The 16,545-nt window shown below is 44.1% G+C and overlaps 2 protein-coding genes across 3 annotated transcripts in view; one reads left to right on the forward strand and one right to left on the reverse strand.

Moving 5' to 3' along the window:
- Positions 1–14,726, forward strand: part of MARCHF10 (membrane associated ring-CH-type finger 10) — a 234,609-nt gene extending 219,883 nt beyond the window's left edge. Inside the window, exon 10 of one of the 2 annotated variants that reach the window (XM_074260926.1) lies at positions 14,458–14,726. In XM_074260926.1, coding sequence (XP_074117027.1) covers positions 14,458–14,544 — 87 coding nt within the window. In that variant the 3' untranslated portion in view covers positions 14,545–14,726. Of the gene's footprint in view, positions 1–8,889; positions 9,610–14,457 lie in introns of those variants that run through there. The other variant, XM_074260913.1, reaches the window with a different exon arrangement.
- The window catches only part of MRC2 (mannose receptor C-type 2), a 96,376-nt gene that overhangs the window by 11,744 nt on the left and 68,087 nt on the right, over positions 1–16,545 (reverse strand). Inside the window, 15 exon segments of the mRNA XM_074260898.1 lie at positions 263–377; positions 2,033–2,178; positions 2,505–2,605; positions 3,550–3,617; positions 4,293–4,453; positions 4,968–5,003; positions 5,112–5,250; positions 6,445–6,547; positions 7,042–7,184; positions 10,230–10,447; positions 10,737–10,885; positions 11,949–12,064; positions 14,721–14,828; positions 15,217–15,371; positions 16,250–16,438. Of these exon segments, the coding sequence (XP_074116999.1) occupies positions 263–377; positions 2,033–2,178; positions 2,505–2,605; positions 3,550–3,617; positions 4,293–4,453; positions 4,968–5,003; positions 5,112–5,250; positions 6,445–6,547; positions 7,042–7,184; positions 10,230–10,447; positions 10,737–10,885; positions 11,949–12,064; positions 14,721–14,828; positions 15,217–15,371; positions 16,250–16,438 (1,947 nt within the window).

Genomic DNA, 16,545 nt, shown 5'->3' on the forward strand with positions numbered 1-16,545 from the left:
AAGGAATCTGGTCCACGAACAGACAAGAAGACAACAATAGACTCGATATGCAGAACCAGACATCCATTTTTGGATATGGTCATTGTGGAAATTTGCTTTGCTTGATTGTAAATGTTGGCTATAAAAGTTTCGGTTTTCTTTTTTTTTTTTTTTTTTTTTCTTTTTCAATATAAGGGGAAGGTGGAAAGGAGTGAAAACAAATGTTTGTTAATTTTTAAAAAACAGTAGGATGGGCAGATGTATTTGACCAGTCTTTATTTACCTTGTTCCAGGGGGTTAGCAATAGTGACCAGCTGGGCTCCTTGTTGTTCACACATATGCTGGGCCTCTGACCACTTCACTCGTTCTGCTGGGTCATGGCCTTGGATTCGGAAGCACTTGGGACAGAATGATCTAGTCTTAGACTGTTGCTCCAAGTCCCAACATAAAAGTCTGATCTACAAATTTATTTACTCTAGCCCACCTACAATGGCTCAATTTTTACTTTTATTTTTTATAGATAGGAAGAAAGATTATTTCAGATAAGGAGCGAAAAACTTGTTATTTAGGACACAGATTTCTTCTGCCCACCACTGAAAGATTGTGAACACAAACACACACACATACACATGCATATTTTCATGGCTTTTTTAAAATAAGACTAAAGATTTATTTGAAGCTCACAATAACTTCTGGAAATTCTTTATAAGTGACCCCTATAACTCAAGTCAACAAACATTTATTAAGTTCCTGATATGTGCCAGGCATTGTGCTAAGTACTCAAGGTAAAAAGAAAAGCAAAAAATTAGCTTTACTGTCAAGAAGCTCCCAATCTAATTGGAGAGGCAATATGTAAACTATGTACAAACAAGTTATAGATTTTGGATAATTTAGCAATAACTGAAGAGGGAAGGCACTAAGTTTTAAGGAAGGCCAGGACTGGCTTCTTGAAGATAGCAAGAGTGGAACTGAGAATTCAAGAAAGCTAAGAAGTAGAGAGAAAGAGGAAACTATTTTCATTGAAAATATTTAGAACTGGAGATACAGTATCTTTACTCTTTACACAAAGTATCTTTAAAGGAAGGGGTAAAAAAGTAGATAACTAACTAGGTATGTGTATGCCTTTTTTTTTTCTCAACAAATGTGTTCCTAGAAAAACTGTGTCTAAGTTCAGTGGGTTATATCATATAGAGCTGGAAAGAAGACCTTGAAGATCAAATACAATCTCTACATTTTTCATGCAAGAAAACTGAGACCAAAAGAAGGAATATGGCTTTTGTGGAACAGCTTGCCCAGAAGGATGAATGATGTAAAGAGAAGGGGAAGGAAATAAACATTTATATAGTATTTACTATGGGTTAGGCACTGTGTTGTCTTTACAAATATTATTTTAAGGGGAAACTAAGTGATACAGTGGATAAAGTACTGAGTCAAGAGTACCTGAATTCAAATCTCACCTCAGAAACCTAATACTTACTGATTGGGCAAATTATTTAACCCCAATTGCTTTGCAAAAAAAACAAAAACAAACAAAAAAAAACCCAACAACAAAATAAACAAATACTATTTTAAGACATATGTTATAGTTCATGTATACCCTTCAATTCCTTACTTTACCCAACTTCTCTTCCTGTATTGTCTTGGAGACAATACAGAAACTCTTGGAGAGCAAGCACTATCTTGCTTGTTAGTATTTGTCTCTCCATTTAGTACTTAGTAGAGTGCCTAGAACATAATAAAAAGTTAATAAATGCTTTTTCTATCTGTCTAGCAGCAAAATGAGGAGGCTGAAGCATATGCTCTCTATGTTCCTTTCAGCTCTAGAATTCTGCTGTATGAAGCTTAGATGGTATGCCCTGATGCTCAAGGATAAATAAAGTGTTACTACTTTGGGATATCTTGAAGGAAGACACCTATATTCAGGACAAACAACTAAGTGGTAAAGGAGAATACAGAAGGAGCTTATAATATTGTCACTGGTCACTGCTCTGTTCATCTCGTTCCTCTTTACCCCCCCACCAACCCTCCACATACCCCCAAGTTCCCTTCCTACCTTGTTGATGAACTGGCTCCAGCCAGTAGGACAACCACCAGGCAGGAGAGAGATTGGCGGGTCCAGTGGAGGTTTCCCACTGGTGATATTACTTCGTTTACAGATGTATGGCAAGGCTGTCAGACACCGCTGGTCTCCCCAATCCTCTGTGGAGAGGGCAGGGGAGAGTCACCTTCAGGATGAGATAGTAACTAAACTAATAACTAAATTAATAGTGCAAAATTCATCAGCATCCATCCCAGAGTGAGATGAGGATTGTAACTGGGGATCTAGTCTCCTGTGTTCTATTCTGAGCTTTACTGATAAGTTGTTCCCTTGCAGATTTCTCTCCTTTATGTCCCTGGCACTAAAGGGAATCCCCTAGAGTTACTGCAACCAATTGGTTGGCTGCTTTCTTCCTGCTCACTCCCTAAGCTCTTGCCCTTTCTATTCCTCCCTCCAGCTTCAGCATCCCCACCCCTTCAGCTCTCACCTCGACTGGCTGTTATATAGACACATTTCTTGTCCTTGCCAATCGGCCGTGGTTTTCCAGGTGCCCAGGAGATGAAATTTATGATAGATTTGTCTGTCCATCTGAAACAGTACCAGAAGGTCAAAGATGCCTCAGAAAGAAACACATTCCTCTTCCCAGGAAGAAGGAGAACAAGAGGCATTATCCTACATGATGTCAAGGGGGAACAAGATGATGGGGAGAGGGACCAATGCCAGGTATGAGGAGGGATTGATTAGTAACTCTAGAGTCTACATCAATTTTCTTTATGCATGTTTCCAGGCAGGGTAGACTGGTCTCTTTGGGCCTTTATTTCTCCAACTGGAAAAGAAGGCTAACACTGCCATAGAAGTGAATAGAAAGGCATCCAAGGGAGCCAAGAGGACATCTGCACAACTCCATTATTCCTTCCTCAAGCTCCTCAAGATGTTAACTGGATGATTCACTTGACCTCATTTTCCCTGAAAGCAAAATATAACTATAGGAAGCATGTTGCTTTGGAATAAGAGGCCCAGGATTCAAATCCCAGCCTCTAGCACTATCTGTGTGATTTTAATAAATTTAGTTTACAATTTTGGGGCCTCAGTTTCCACATCTATAAAATCAGGGGGTTGTACTAGGTGATCTGTAAGTTTGCTTCTAACTCTAAATGTATGATAATGTGGTATTAGTCTGAGAGTCCTTATATAACAGGTACCAGAACATTTGAGAGTCACATACCTCACAAGTCAACACACAACAAGCCTTGGACACCTTTTTGTTGTTGTTGTTCAGTCATGTCTGACTCTTCATGACCCCATTTTGGGTTTTCTTGGCAAACATACTGAAGTGGTTTGCCATTTCCTTCTCCAGCTCATTTTACAAATGAGGAAACTGAGGCAAACACAGCTAGTAAGTGTCTGAGACCAGATTTGAATTCAGGTCTTCCTGACTCCGGGGCCAGTGCTCTGCCATCTAGCTGCCCCCTGGACACCGGTATATCAGGGCAATTGCACACATCAATCACCTCTAGCGTCAGCACTCCCACCTGAATCGCCCGTCATTCTCAGAAGTGTGCAGGCCAATCCACCAATGCTGCTCCTGCCCTCGGGTGAACTGAACAAGGCAAAGGGCAGTAAATCAGGGCAGGGAGGAAGAGAAGGAAGGGAGCAAGTTGGGATATCTCCCCCAGATCTGTCTTCCTAACCTCTCCTTATCCCAAAATAATAACAGAATAATGAGACATGTCCATAACACTTTAAGTTTTATAAACTCCTTTCCTCCCAGTAATCTTAGGGGCTAAGGAAGAGAATTATCCTGGCTTCCACTTTACATGTCACCCCCTCTCCCAGGAACATTGTCATCAAGGCTAGGGAGGACCAAAGGCTGAAGGGCCTATGGGTCTCACTGCAAGCCCTTCTGGCTTACAGAGGCCTTGAAGGAAGCTGGCTGGCTATTCTCTGCTCAGTCAGCCAACGTGAAGTTGCCAAAACAGCCTATCTGTCTAGAGGGACACATGGTTTTCCTGCAGATGTCTTTTCCAAGGACCCTTCAAACCAAAAGGATCTGTCACTTTCTGGCATAACCCCCACACCTTAAGTGAGGAAACAGCCTCAGAGAGGAAAAGGGCCCTGTCCAAAATCAGACAACCAGCAGGTCTAGGGGCTGAGGTTTTCGTCTGTAAGACCAGGGATTTTCCACGACCCCAGTCACCAAATAAAAAGAAAGCCTTCTCTCTGGCCACGTGGAGCTCCTCCTCCCTCCTTCCCGAATCAAAGGCTTGACGGCCACCTTCTGCAGGCTGTGTCCCAGAAAGTCCAGCTCTGCTTGGCTGTGCACCGACACCAACTCAGCCTGGAACCATGTGCAAATACGCTGGGCCTGCCCCCACGTAGAGTGATGATCAAAGAATTTGTAATCAGCCTCCTGGAAGCGAATCCACTCTTTCCAGCCTGCAAGGAAGTACTGGATGTATGTGGGGGGGTGAGCACTAAGAAAGGCAGAGAAGCAGGGTGGGCAGGGCAATGAATGGTGGGCACAGCAGGGTACAGACCCCACACAAGGGATCTGCTTAGGCTTGCCCCACAGGGCAAGGGTATGAAAATAGGGTGTGTAGGTACTGAGCCATTCTGTGGATTATTGCAAGGTGAGACAAAGATGTATATATGAAAATCTGTTTTCAACCTCTCAAGCAATGTCTTTGGCATAAGAAAAGGGACCTCCAGTTTCCCTTGGGACAGGGTTGAAGAAAAGGAGATGGAAAGATAGAGAAAGGGTACAGATCAGAAGGCTGGATGGAAGTGGATTATGGGAGCTACACCCAACACCACCCAGTATCCTAGATTAGCCTTGTTGCTTCCATCACTTGTCCCAAACCTTGGTTCCTCGCTCCATCCTCCCGGTCACCTCCAATCCCTCTCCCCACCTTGCTCTATACTTAAGCTGAGAGTGAAAGGGTGAGTCTACCTTGTGGGCTGACATCAGGCTCCTTTATGTTGACTCCTGTTGAGACAGAGAAGGGGAGGCTGTAGAGAGCAGCAGGAGAAAAGCATTCATCAGACAAGACCCAAATCCCCAACCCATCTTTCCAGTGCCCTTCCCGATGGTAACCTTTGGGAATCTTGCAGATCCAATCCAAGTGTGTCTCACACTGCATGGCCACCCACTGCAGGGAGGCCAGGTCTAGCACCGCACAGCTCCGGATGTCATCATCGTCATGGCGACTACGGTCAAAATTGTGATAGGAGTACTGGGGAAAGTGATGGGAGGAAAAGTTTGACAGGGTTGTCCCAGAGGACCAGCCTTGGTCTGTCTCCCTCCTTCCCTCTCTGCTGACACAGTTCTTCGGGTGAGCAGTACTTTAAGGTGAAGAACACCTGGTCCTAGTCTTGATTCACTAAATGTTCTCCCAGTGAATCTCCCCATTCTCCCAGTGAAGCACAGATTTAGAGGCGGAAAGGACCTTAGTGGTCACAGGGCTGGAGATTATCCAGAGCAGGAAACAAGGATGGTTAAAAGGTCTTGCATCAATGTCATTTAAGAATCATTTGAAGGAACTGGAGGGTGGTTAGCCTGGTGAAAGGAAGGAGACAGGGAGGACAAGAGAAGAGCTGTGTGTAACTATTTGAAAGACTCTTGGGAAAGGATAAAACTTGCAAAATCAGAAGCAAGAGGTGAAAGCTGCAAAGAAGAGAATTTATACTTAATACCAAGTAAATTTTCCTGATCATACATTTGCCATGCTCCCTTTGCCCCCCACCCTACACACACACACACACACACAACATCAGATAAATTTAAGTGCCCCCATGAGCACAAGCACTGAGCTTTGCAATGGGGGACATTCTCTGCCCTTAAAGAGCAGAGAGAAATAATATGTACATACATAAGTGTCCATGTACATATGTATATATTAAGACATATACTATATAAATAGATATATAATATTATATAAATAATTTTTTAAAAATTTTTATAAATAAATTATTTAAAAATATATAATATATAAGTAAAAATAAAATATTTTATATAAAATTTAAATATCATATAACACATTATCTGTAATGTCAAATATATAAAATATATACCACATAAATAAATGACACATTATATATAATATATAAATATATTAAATAGAATATATATGAACCTGTGTCATTTTTATAACAGAAATGTATAAATAGAAAGCTGTAAGATGTATGTTATGGAATATATAAAATTATATAAGTGCCAAATATTTATGTAATTACCAATACACATATATACAGACAGATTTCCATAACCAGAAATCTTCATTTTTTCTCCAGGTAACCTTGGATCCTATAAGTACTTCCTTACTCTTCCCCTCTACCCTGCCCCCAGCAGCATACCCACCTATTCCCTTTACTTCAATTGTTCTCATTTCTCTAGCCTGGTTCACTTCTTTCTCCCCTCCCTCACTCACCCCTAGGCCATCACTCCAGTGCCAGCTGCGCTCAGCTCGGGGGTCTCGTCGGTTCAGACCAATCCAAAACCAATGCTGCTCCTGGATCTCAGGCTCTGACTCACTGCCCACACAGATATCCCCCCAACCCAGGTAAAATATAATGTTAGAGGGCAAGAGGTTGAAGGATCCCAGCATATCCCCTTCCCTCTGACTTAGGACTTGGGAGAGAAAGGACAGACCTACAGGAGGATCCCATTCATCTTCATTTCCCCCTATCCCCTGCTCACCTTTGCAATACCCTCTTCATCCCCAACACTCCACATATGCCCCTCTCACTAAACTCCCTATCAGCCAGGGGAACTATTTCTAGTTAAAAAGAAAAGTTTATATTTGATCTCAGAGGAAATAATAGGAAGCCACTGGCACTTCCTGAGTCAGGGAGGAACATGGTGAGATCTGGGCTTTTGGAATAGCAGTTGAGCCATCTAAAAGTGGAATGGGCGACTCTGGGAGGTAAAGAGCTGCCAGGGACTCTTCTTGCATGAACATGCATGGAACCAAGCCTCCGTGCCTGCATATTCACAAAGCAACTGCTCTTGGCCCCGGGTTCAATACCCAAAGATTTTGTTGAGCATGTTGGATACAAAGTGTTCTTCCTCATAGCTGGCCAGGCTGAGCAGCTGGGCTCCCAACTCCCTGCATGCACTCTGGGCCAAGGGCCAACTCTTCTTGTCTTGTAGTCGGTCTGAGCTGAATACCTTGTTGGGGAGACAGAAGGTTTATGTGGCGGTGGCAGGAAAAAAAAGCTTGGTGGGCCTCTTCTCACCTCCCCCAGTAGTCCCAACTCTCCCACTGGACTCCCTCCTTCCTCCTTCACAGCCCTGGCTCCTAGGATAACATAACTGTCTTGTATCCCAACTGAATGTACTGGACACTGTAGGCTTACTCAGGAGTGGGGATTGTGGTCATTCTCCTCAGGGGAAAAGGCTATGAAAAAAGCAGAATTGGACACCCAGACTGACCCCTGAAGCCATGAGAATGCTTCCTATCCATGGAGGACCAGTGGGGAGATCTAGGTCAATGTCCTGATATCGCCATTTGATTTTGAAAGTCCCTTCCTGACCAGAGCTTCACTTTTCTCCTTTTGAGAGGCAGTACAGTGTAGTGGATAGATCTGGAGCCTGATTCAAATGCTGTCTCTCTCACATGCTGTCTTTATGAATCTAGGAAATTCACTTAATTTCTCTCAGTATTCTAGGGCCTAGAGCTCTAAAAAGCTGCCTAAAAACTAAATTGCTAGAGATTATAAATTGCATAGCATGTGCGAGCCTACATTAGTAGAGGGCATTTCCTAACCTGAGAGTTCTCTGTACCAGTTTACTTGAAAGTCCAGTCACCATCTCTTTCCTTAATATGGATAAGTTAGTCTGTGATTTCCCTTCTAACTTTTCTATAATTATATGTCATTCTCATTCCTAGATCAAGGGATTGGGCAAAGTAACCAGGTATTAGACTGGTGTTGACCCCCCTAATTACTTTCTTATACAACCACTTTTCTATTTCCTGTGGCCCATGGACCTCCTAAAACTTAGTTTCTTTATGTATAAAAAGGGGATAATGATAACACTTCTTTCACAGAGTTATTTATGAAACTCCTTTTCCAACCTCTAGACATTTTCACTGGCCATCTGCCATACCTGCAAATCTCTCCTTCCTTAACTGTATCTCCTGACCTCCCTGGTTCCCTTCAAGTCCCAGCTAGTCCTATAAGAAGCTCTCCCCAATCTCCTTTAATACTGATTATCTCTTATTATTCCTGTATATAACTTGTTTGTACATTATCTCCTCCATAGTGAGTTCCTTGAGAAAAGGGACTGGTATGTTTAGGCTTTCTTTGTATCCCTAATCACTTAGCATAGTCCTTGGCACATAGTAGGTACTTAATTAATTCTTGTTGACTGGTTGTTGGCATACAGTAGGTATTTAATAATATTTGTTGATTGACTTTTTAGTATATAAAAAGAGTTTTGAAAATCTCATGCTATATAAATATCAATCATTATTCTTACTTATTAGGGAAGAAAGAAATGTTCATAAATCTTGCTAAAGAACAGGTACTTCAGTTTCTTAAGAGGACAGGGTATCTCCTATTGGTCCTCCTGTGTCCCACTGACTGAAGATTGTATCAGTTGACCACTGAACATCATAGGGGACAGTGGGCTATGAGAGTTGTAAAATTGCTCACTTGGGCCAGCTTGTCTTGGCTCAAATCCAGCCCGGGTCTTCCTTAGACTTCCAGCTACTGAGTAAGAGTTGAGTATTTCTCTGACCTCCCTCCAGAGTAATGGTCGCTAGAATTTGAGTACATGGCGGTGAGAGTATTTGTTTGCATGGGTGAGTCTGAGCCTGGACCTCAAGTCCCTGGCAGCTTCTTCTATTTTGTGTTTCTTTCTCTCCACTCAGGTAATTCAACAAACATCTAAAGAAATAGATGTTTCCAGCCCCAGTGGTAACCTCGTGGGTTTGAGAGGTCAGGAGTTTGCGAGTCTGTTGGCAGCTCAGAATTAGCTGCCTCCTGGAACTATAACATTTCCCAGGAGAGAAAACAACCACAGGTGACATCATCCTGAACTTGGCCATGCCATTCAGAGTGAATGTGAAATATCTGTTCAGAAGTTCCACAAAGTTGCCTTTTTTCCCAGGAAAATATAATGAGGATGCTTTTTTTATGTTTTAAGCACTGATAAATGCATGTTTATAACTCTTGTGTGGCTCAAGCACTTCATTTATGGTAAGGGAAATAAATATCTGTCCCATACCTGACATCACCTTTATGCACTGAGTACATTTTCTAGAAGGAGCAACTTGTGCTATCCATCTCCAAAGGAAGACCTGATGAAGTCTAGATGCAGATTAATGTATAATTTTAAATTTTTTCTTTATTTTTCTTGGTTTTGTTTTTATCTTTGTTTTCTTTCACAACATGACTAATATGGAAATATGTTTTGTATGTCAGGATATGTATGATTGTGTGCCTATGTCAGATTGTTTGCCTTCTAATACACAGAAAAGGGAGAAATGGAAAAAGAGAATTTGCAACTCAAAAAAATTTTAACTTCTTGTTAAAAATTGGTTTTACATGTAATTGGAAATAAATTAAAATATTAAGAAATAGAAGAGAGAACTTGTTCATCTTTTTTAGGTGAGATCCTGGACATAAGTCATACAAAAGTTCTGTTGTAGAGATTTCCCCTGTAATTTAAAGAAGGGAATGGGGAGGCTGAGGAGGGAGGAGAGGGGCGTCCAGTGTGAGTCTTAAGAGTATGATCATCTCTGTCTTTTGGGGGTCAGGCTCCCCCAGGACTGAGTTTGGTCCCTGTGAGTCCAGGGCAGGTGAAAGCTAAAGCAAAGACACAAGAGGACCGATTAGAACTTGCTGTCATCTCAATAGAAGGAAACATCTGTCTTGACAAGAGTATGTTTGTCTCCAGGGAGCACATGTTCTATGGGATAACCTTCACTACATTATTAATAACATCAAAGAAATATTGTAATGGGCCATCCTCATTTTTAACTTTCCACCTTTTTTGATCTGCTGTCCTGAACTGCTCAATTTGGTCCCTCTTTGGGTTCCAACTTTGCAAAAGTACTAACCAAAATCACATCTCTGCCAAAGATCTGACCAATGCAGACCAGATTCATGTAATATCAGAGCTGGAAGGGACCTCAGAGTAGAGTGGGCAAATTTTGCTCCAATCCTGGGACTCTGGTCCCCTCACCAACCCTTTCTCAACTTCCCCTACCTTATAGCAGTGTCGGAGCTTGAGGTCAGAGGCCCAGCCGTGGGGGCAGGAGCCAGTCAGGCCTGGTGTGGGGTCAGGTCCAGGCAGTTCTGGGGTCACTGGGGTACCCAGGTTCTGGCGGCAGATGTACCGAGCTCGAAATGTGGTGCAGTTCTTCACCTCCCACAGGCCCATGGCACTGCCAGTAGCCAAGGCCACACACCCACCTCGACTATAACCTGAAAGGGGAAGGAGAGAAAATGCAGGTATCTTATGGGGTTGCCCCTTCTTCCCTCTCAGCCAATCACCAGATCTCCAAGTTCCCCAGATCTTCCAGGGCTGGAAGATGGGCAAACCTCTAACTGCTACACTGACACCACATCCGGTACAAGGGGAGGGGTCCACCTGGCATGGGGAAGGGGAGAGAGCTGGCTATTTGCTACCTCCCTTCCCTGCAGTTCCCAGGAGAGCTAAGAAAAGGCTGGCAAAGTAAGACACAGAGAGGGGAGGATGAGAAAGGGAGCTTACCAGGCTGGTCCCGGTTCCAATGGGTATACACAACCTCATCTCCACTAAGCCAGTGAAAAGAGCCTGTCCTGTTGATATCCTGAAGGGCTGTCCAGAAGTATTTGCCATCCCAGCTATAAATGAGGCTGCTGACATAGGCTTGTTCAAACCTGGATGTTGGGGAAGGAAAACAGCCCAGAAAAAAAGGAGAAAAGAGAATGATAGTGACTCCGAAGTCCCCTCTGATCAACTCAAAACTCAGGGACCCCTCCCTACTACCTCTGGATTCAGAATTCTCTTCTGGAGTTCCAGAAATATTCTCCATGATGAAGTAAAAAAAAATTTTTTTAAAGGAGAGGGACAACTAGATAGCATCAGCCTTGGAGTCTGGAGTGCTGAATTCAAATCCAGCCTCAGACACTTATTATGTGACCTTGGGCAGATCACTCCAGAGGCCTCCAAAACAAAAAAGGAAGAGAGAAAAAGGTTCTGGGTTCTAGCACTAATGGGGATGATGAATATTAATGAATTAGTAGATGTCTCTGAATCTTTCTTTTCTCATCTAGCTGAGAGGAAGGAAAAAATACAAAAACACTTTCTCTATGCTCTGTGTCTCCCTTCTTGGACTTGAAGGAGGCCAGCCCAGCTGGTAGTGGAGTAGGGTGGGATGGCTGGCTTGGGTAGGAAAGGGTAGATATCCAGATTCCCTCTTGTAGTTTCTTCCTGGTCTGAAATCTATGACAGTAATGGAGAAAGCAACCACAGACCCATAAAACCTCACCCATGAGCTGGAAAGAACATAGGCGAAAAGGCTATTAAAATGAATATTTCATTGGTTTTGTGATCCTTTCTGTCAAAAAAAGGGCACCCTTCCTGGGAGCCTGAGACGGAATGGGATGGGATGGGGCCTGAGACCAAACAGCCCTCTCCTTTTATTTCCACTCAGTAGAGGTCTAGGCCATGGCAGGTTTTGTCCCCATTTAATGAAATGCAATGATACCAAGAGAATGTCTATAGGAAATTATGAACAGGGCAGTAAGGAAGTCAGCAGCTACATGGAAGAGGGGATGGAATGTCCAGCCTGAAGAAAAGGGGACTCATCTTGCTAAGTTCAAATCTGACCTTAGACACTTAACTAGATGTGTGTCCCTGGGTAGGTCACTTAATCCTGTGTGCCTCAGTTTCCTCATCTGTAAAATGAGTTAGAGAAGGAAATGGCTATATGTCCCGCACCTGTTCATGATGGTGACCAGGGTGGCACCTTGGTCCATGCACATCCGGCGGGCTTCACTGTAGGTCACATAATCTTCTCCCAGCCAATAGCAAGATGGGCTGTGCCAGGTCCAGCCCTGATCAGAAAGAGAAAAGGGAAGAAAGCCGGATCTGAGAAGATGTCGTCTTTCTGTGGAGCCTATCTGCCCCTCTTCCCATGAGACGTTCACAGTATACAGGGAAGGAAGGCGAGCACTCTGGGCCCTGTAAGGTTTTCTCCTGGCCCAGAGAGCTGCCATGGGGAAAAGAGAAAAAAGGGAAATTAACTCTGAATCAAGCTCAGCGTTAGAGGGACAGCATAGTAAAGGGAGAGAGGGTCATGAGGTGAAGGAGATGGGAGGCCACAAAGCAGCAGCAGAAAAAAGTGAGAAACGAGGAAGAAAGATAATAGGAAAGCAGTACAGTAGATAGAGTGCCTGGCTTGGAGTTAAGAATACCTGAGGTCAAAACCAGCCTTAGATGAATACTAGCTGTGAGACTGGTAAATTATTTTATCCTGTTTGCCTCAGTTTCCTCCTATGTAAAATGAGCAGCTGGAGAAGTAAAGGTAAACCATTCCAGTAGCTCTGTCAAGAAAACCCCAAATGGGGTCATAAAGAGCTGGACACAGCTGAGCAAAACAGGAATACTGCTTCTTTTCTTCTTGCTGCTGCAAGGGTGGCACTGGGGTGGATTTTAAAGCATCTTGAGAAGCCCCAGGACAAATAGAGAAATCATAAAACCTACATATGATCTTGTGTTAACTGATGGAATATGAGTGAAGAAAGGCGGAGGGTGCTGATGCTGCAAGGTGCCCTGACGTAAGGGAAATTATGTTTATTTTGGGGGAGAAAATGGGGATGGAGAAGGGTTGTTGGGAGCTTCTTAGAATCAGAAGTCTCAACTCCCCCTGTCACAGCTTTGAGTGACCTTGAAAGAAAAGGGTTTGTCCTCACTGCACAGACATGAAAAATGAGTCTATCCCCCAATTTCAAGACAATTTGTCTGTAATGATGAGAGTTAAATCTCCCTCTATCCTAGAGGAAGGCTACCGGGGACAAAAAGCAAGGAACTAGAAGACCACGGGAGAGTGCTCCCCCCTTGATCCTGTGGCTCATTTCCCCTCATTTTCTAACATACCCAATACTATATTCCTCTGTTCCCTTCCTCACTACCCCAAATTAGGACCTGCTCTTTGTCTGGAACTTTGAGTTAAATGGGAGAGCCTAGAATATGGGGAGGAACATATTCTCTCTGTCTCTGTCTCTCTGTCTCTCTGTCTCTCTGTCTCTCTCTCTCTCTCTCTCTCTCTCTCTCTCTCTCTCTCTCTCTCTTTCTCTCTCTCTCTGTCTCTCTGTTTCTCTGTCTCTCTCTCTCTGTCTCTCTCTCTCTCCTATCTCTGTCTCTGTGTCTGTCTGTCTGTCTGTCTCTCTCTTTCTCTCTCTTCTCTGTCTCTCCTTCTTTTGTCTCTCTCATTTCTCTCTTTCTGTCTCTCCTCTCTTTGTCTTTGTCTCTGTCTCGGTCTCTGAGTCTCTGTCTCTCTGTCTGTCTCTCCTCTTTCTGTCACCCTCTCTGTCTCTGTCTCTCCTCTCTTTGTCTCTGTCTATCTCTGTCTGTCTCTGTCTCTCTCTGTCTCTCTGTCTCTGTCTCTCTTTGTCTCTGTCTCTCTCTGTCTCTCTGTCTCTGTTTCTCTCTGTCTCTCTGTCTCTCTCTCTGTCTCTGTCTCTCTCTCCTCTCTCTGTCTCTTATCTCTCTTTTGTCTCTCTCTCTTGTCTCTGTCTCTCCTATCTCTGTCTCTGTGTCTGTCTGTCTCTCTTTTTCGCTCTCTTCTCTGTCTCTCTCTCTTTTGTCTCTCTCATTTCTCTCTTTCTGTCTCTCTCTCTCCTCTCTTTGTCTCGGTCTCAGTCTCTGAGTCTGTCTCTCTCGCTGTCTGTCTCTCCTCTTTCTGTCACTCTCTCTGTCTCTGTCTCTCTCTCCTCTCTTTGTCTCTGTCTCTGTCTCTCTGTCTCTGTCTCTGTCTCTCTCTCTCTCTCTCTCTCTCTCTCTCTCTCTCTCTCTCTCTCTCTCTCTCTCTCTCTCTCTCTCTCTCTGCAAAGAAAAACAGAGTGAGCAGCCAAGCTGGCACTGGGGAGCCAGCTGGGGAGGAATGTGGCCTCTAGTTCCGGCAGATGGAGCCTCCTGTGGCCAAAACCCCACAAAGTTTTCTTTATAAGAGGCCCCAGAGTCTTGGCTGCTGGCTCTCCCTCACTCTGCATCCCACCCTCCCTCACTCCTCCCCCTTGGCTAGACCCACCCATGGTGATGGGGGGAGGAGCCTGGGAATGGGAGACTGAGGATGGGCAGAAGGGCTGAAAAGTCCATCTTATCAGTCTGAATTCAGATGACATTGGCAGGGCTTTTATGTTTGTCTCTAATGAAAAGGGATTAGCCCCCCTCAGTTAGGACATGCTTTGCATCCACCCCCTTCTTCATTCTCTCTGCCTTCCCCCAGTGTGGAAAGAAGAGAAGACCTCTACAGAAGTTAAGTATCACCCTTCAGTCCCCCTGGAGAGAGTTACTTGGACTGGAAGACAAATAAATGAAGAGAAGCCCCCAGCCCCAAGGAATATAATCTCTGTCTACCTTACCCTTGCTATAGTGGCCCATTATGGTCAGAGTGAGGATAAGCCAGAGTAATTCTTCTGGCTCTCCCTCCTTTCAAAGATCTTTCCTGACTTAAATTCATCCCCAGAGGCTACTCCAGTACATCCTCACCTTGCGGCATCCATGATCTTCCTCTGGTGTCCCCAAGCTAACCTGGCCTGCCTTCTTGCAAATGGATGGCAAGGACTGGTTGCAGGGGCTATCATTCCAGCGTCCCTCCTATTAGATGGCAGAAGATAGCAAGTGATTCAGCCCAATCCTCCATGCTTCCTCCAAGGTAGGAGGAAGCCCCCAAATAAGGCCCATTATTCCCCCTAGTCCCAACCCAGGCTCTCCCATACCCCAGGAACCTTTGGTTGACTTGCCTGTGTAGCCCTCTGTATCTAAGAGTAATGTGTGTATACCTTTATCAACTCCTCCCTCTGAAAGTGTGGTCCTATTTCCAGGTGGCCAGCCTTAGCAGAGCCCACTGTATTCTTTTCACTATGTATACAAGAGCCTAAAACTAGGGGTCAATAAACTTGGTCTTGATTCTGACTCTGCTGCTTACTGTGTATGGCCCCTGTCCATAATTCTATACATGTGGGTGGGATGGGAAAAGTCTCACCGGTCCCCAGATGGTGACACAGTCCTCAAGGCTGTCTCGAAAGTTGTTGGGTTCAAAGGGGTGCCAATGGGTGAACTGTACAAGACTCCCATCTGACCACTCAAAGTTCATCTGCAGCTTCAGGTCATTCAGACCAATCCACAGTTCTTCCACCTCTGCCCAGGTGGAAAGAAGTGAGACAGGGAGAGAATGGAGAAGCAATGGGGAAGGAATGGGGTTAGATGAAGAGAATGGAGCAGGGACTGAAAGGGAAGGAAAAAGGCAAAGGCCGAATAGGACCCCTGGACCTCAGTGGAAATGGATCTGAAGTAAATGCTGATGGGAGAAAGGACAATCCCAGGCTTGGGACTGAACAGACTGAATTCTGGTCTTAGGACACTCTGGGTGACCTGTGGCCATTGACATTTTCTCTCTGAGTTTCAGGCTTTTCTTCCACTGCTTGAGGGAGTTTGTCTGAGGTCCATCTTTAACATTCTATGGTTCCTCCTGAGTTGGGCCAGGAGATGAGAAGAAAAAGAGTTCCCTCTTGTTTGGTCAATAGAACAGAGGTTCAAAACCTTTCTTATGTCCTGGACTCCTACTCAGTCTGATGAAGCCTACATTCACTTTTTTGGAAACATTTTAAATGGTTAGTGTAAAATAAAATAAATGGGATTATGAAGGAAACCAATTATACTGAAATATGGCTATTAAAAATTAAAAATAAATTTGCAGATCCCATGAAATCTATTAGATATCACATGGATAGACTCATTTTACCAAAAAAAAAAAAAAAAAAAAAAAAAAAAAGAAGGGAGAATAGAAGTGGGTCTAAAATATGTAGAGTAATCTTGGGGAATTCAGGCTAAGTGGGCTGATGGGAGTAAGGGTGCGGGGACAGGGATCAGGATGTATTCAGTAATCAGGGTATCAGGGATAAGTGAACTGGTGGTACAGCGGGCAAGGGTTAGGATGCAGGACAAATATGCAGTAATTCTGAGACATTTGAGATCAGTTGGCTGAGGAGGGGGAGACGAGGTGTCGGGCTATTCACCTTGTTTTATCTGCTTGGTGATGAACTCAAGCTCTGCCAGGCTGTGGATGCTGAGCAGGTCCCCACCCCCCCTCAGACATGCTTTCTTGGATTCGTGCCAACTTCGTTTCTCTTGTAACAAGCGGTAGCAATGGGATTGGAACGGTCGCCAGCTCGGCTCACACTCGACCTTCACACCAGTCCAGGAGTCTACAAGGACAAGGAATAGGGAAACATATACATTAACACCCCCCCATGCCTCGCCTGAAGATGGATTGCCAAGATCCTCTCATCACTTTATCAAGAAAATAAAAAAC

Source organism: Sminthopsis crassicaudata, chromosome 4 (assembly GCF_048593235.1).
Source record: "Sminthopsis crassicaudata isolate SCR6 chromosome 4, ASM4859323v1, whole genome shotgun sequence".
NCBI lineage: Eukaryota > Metazoa > Chordata > Mammalia > Dasyuromorphia > Dasyuridae > Sminthopsis > Sminthopsis crassicaudata.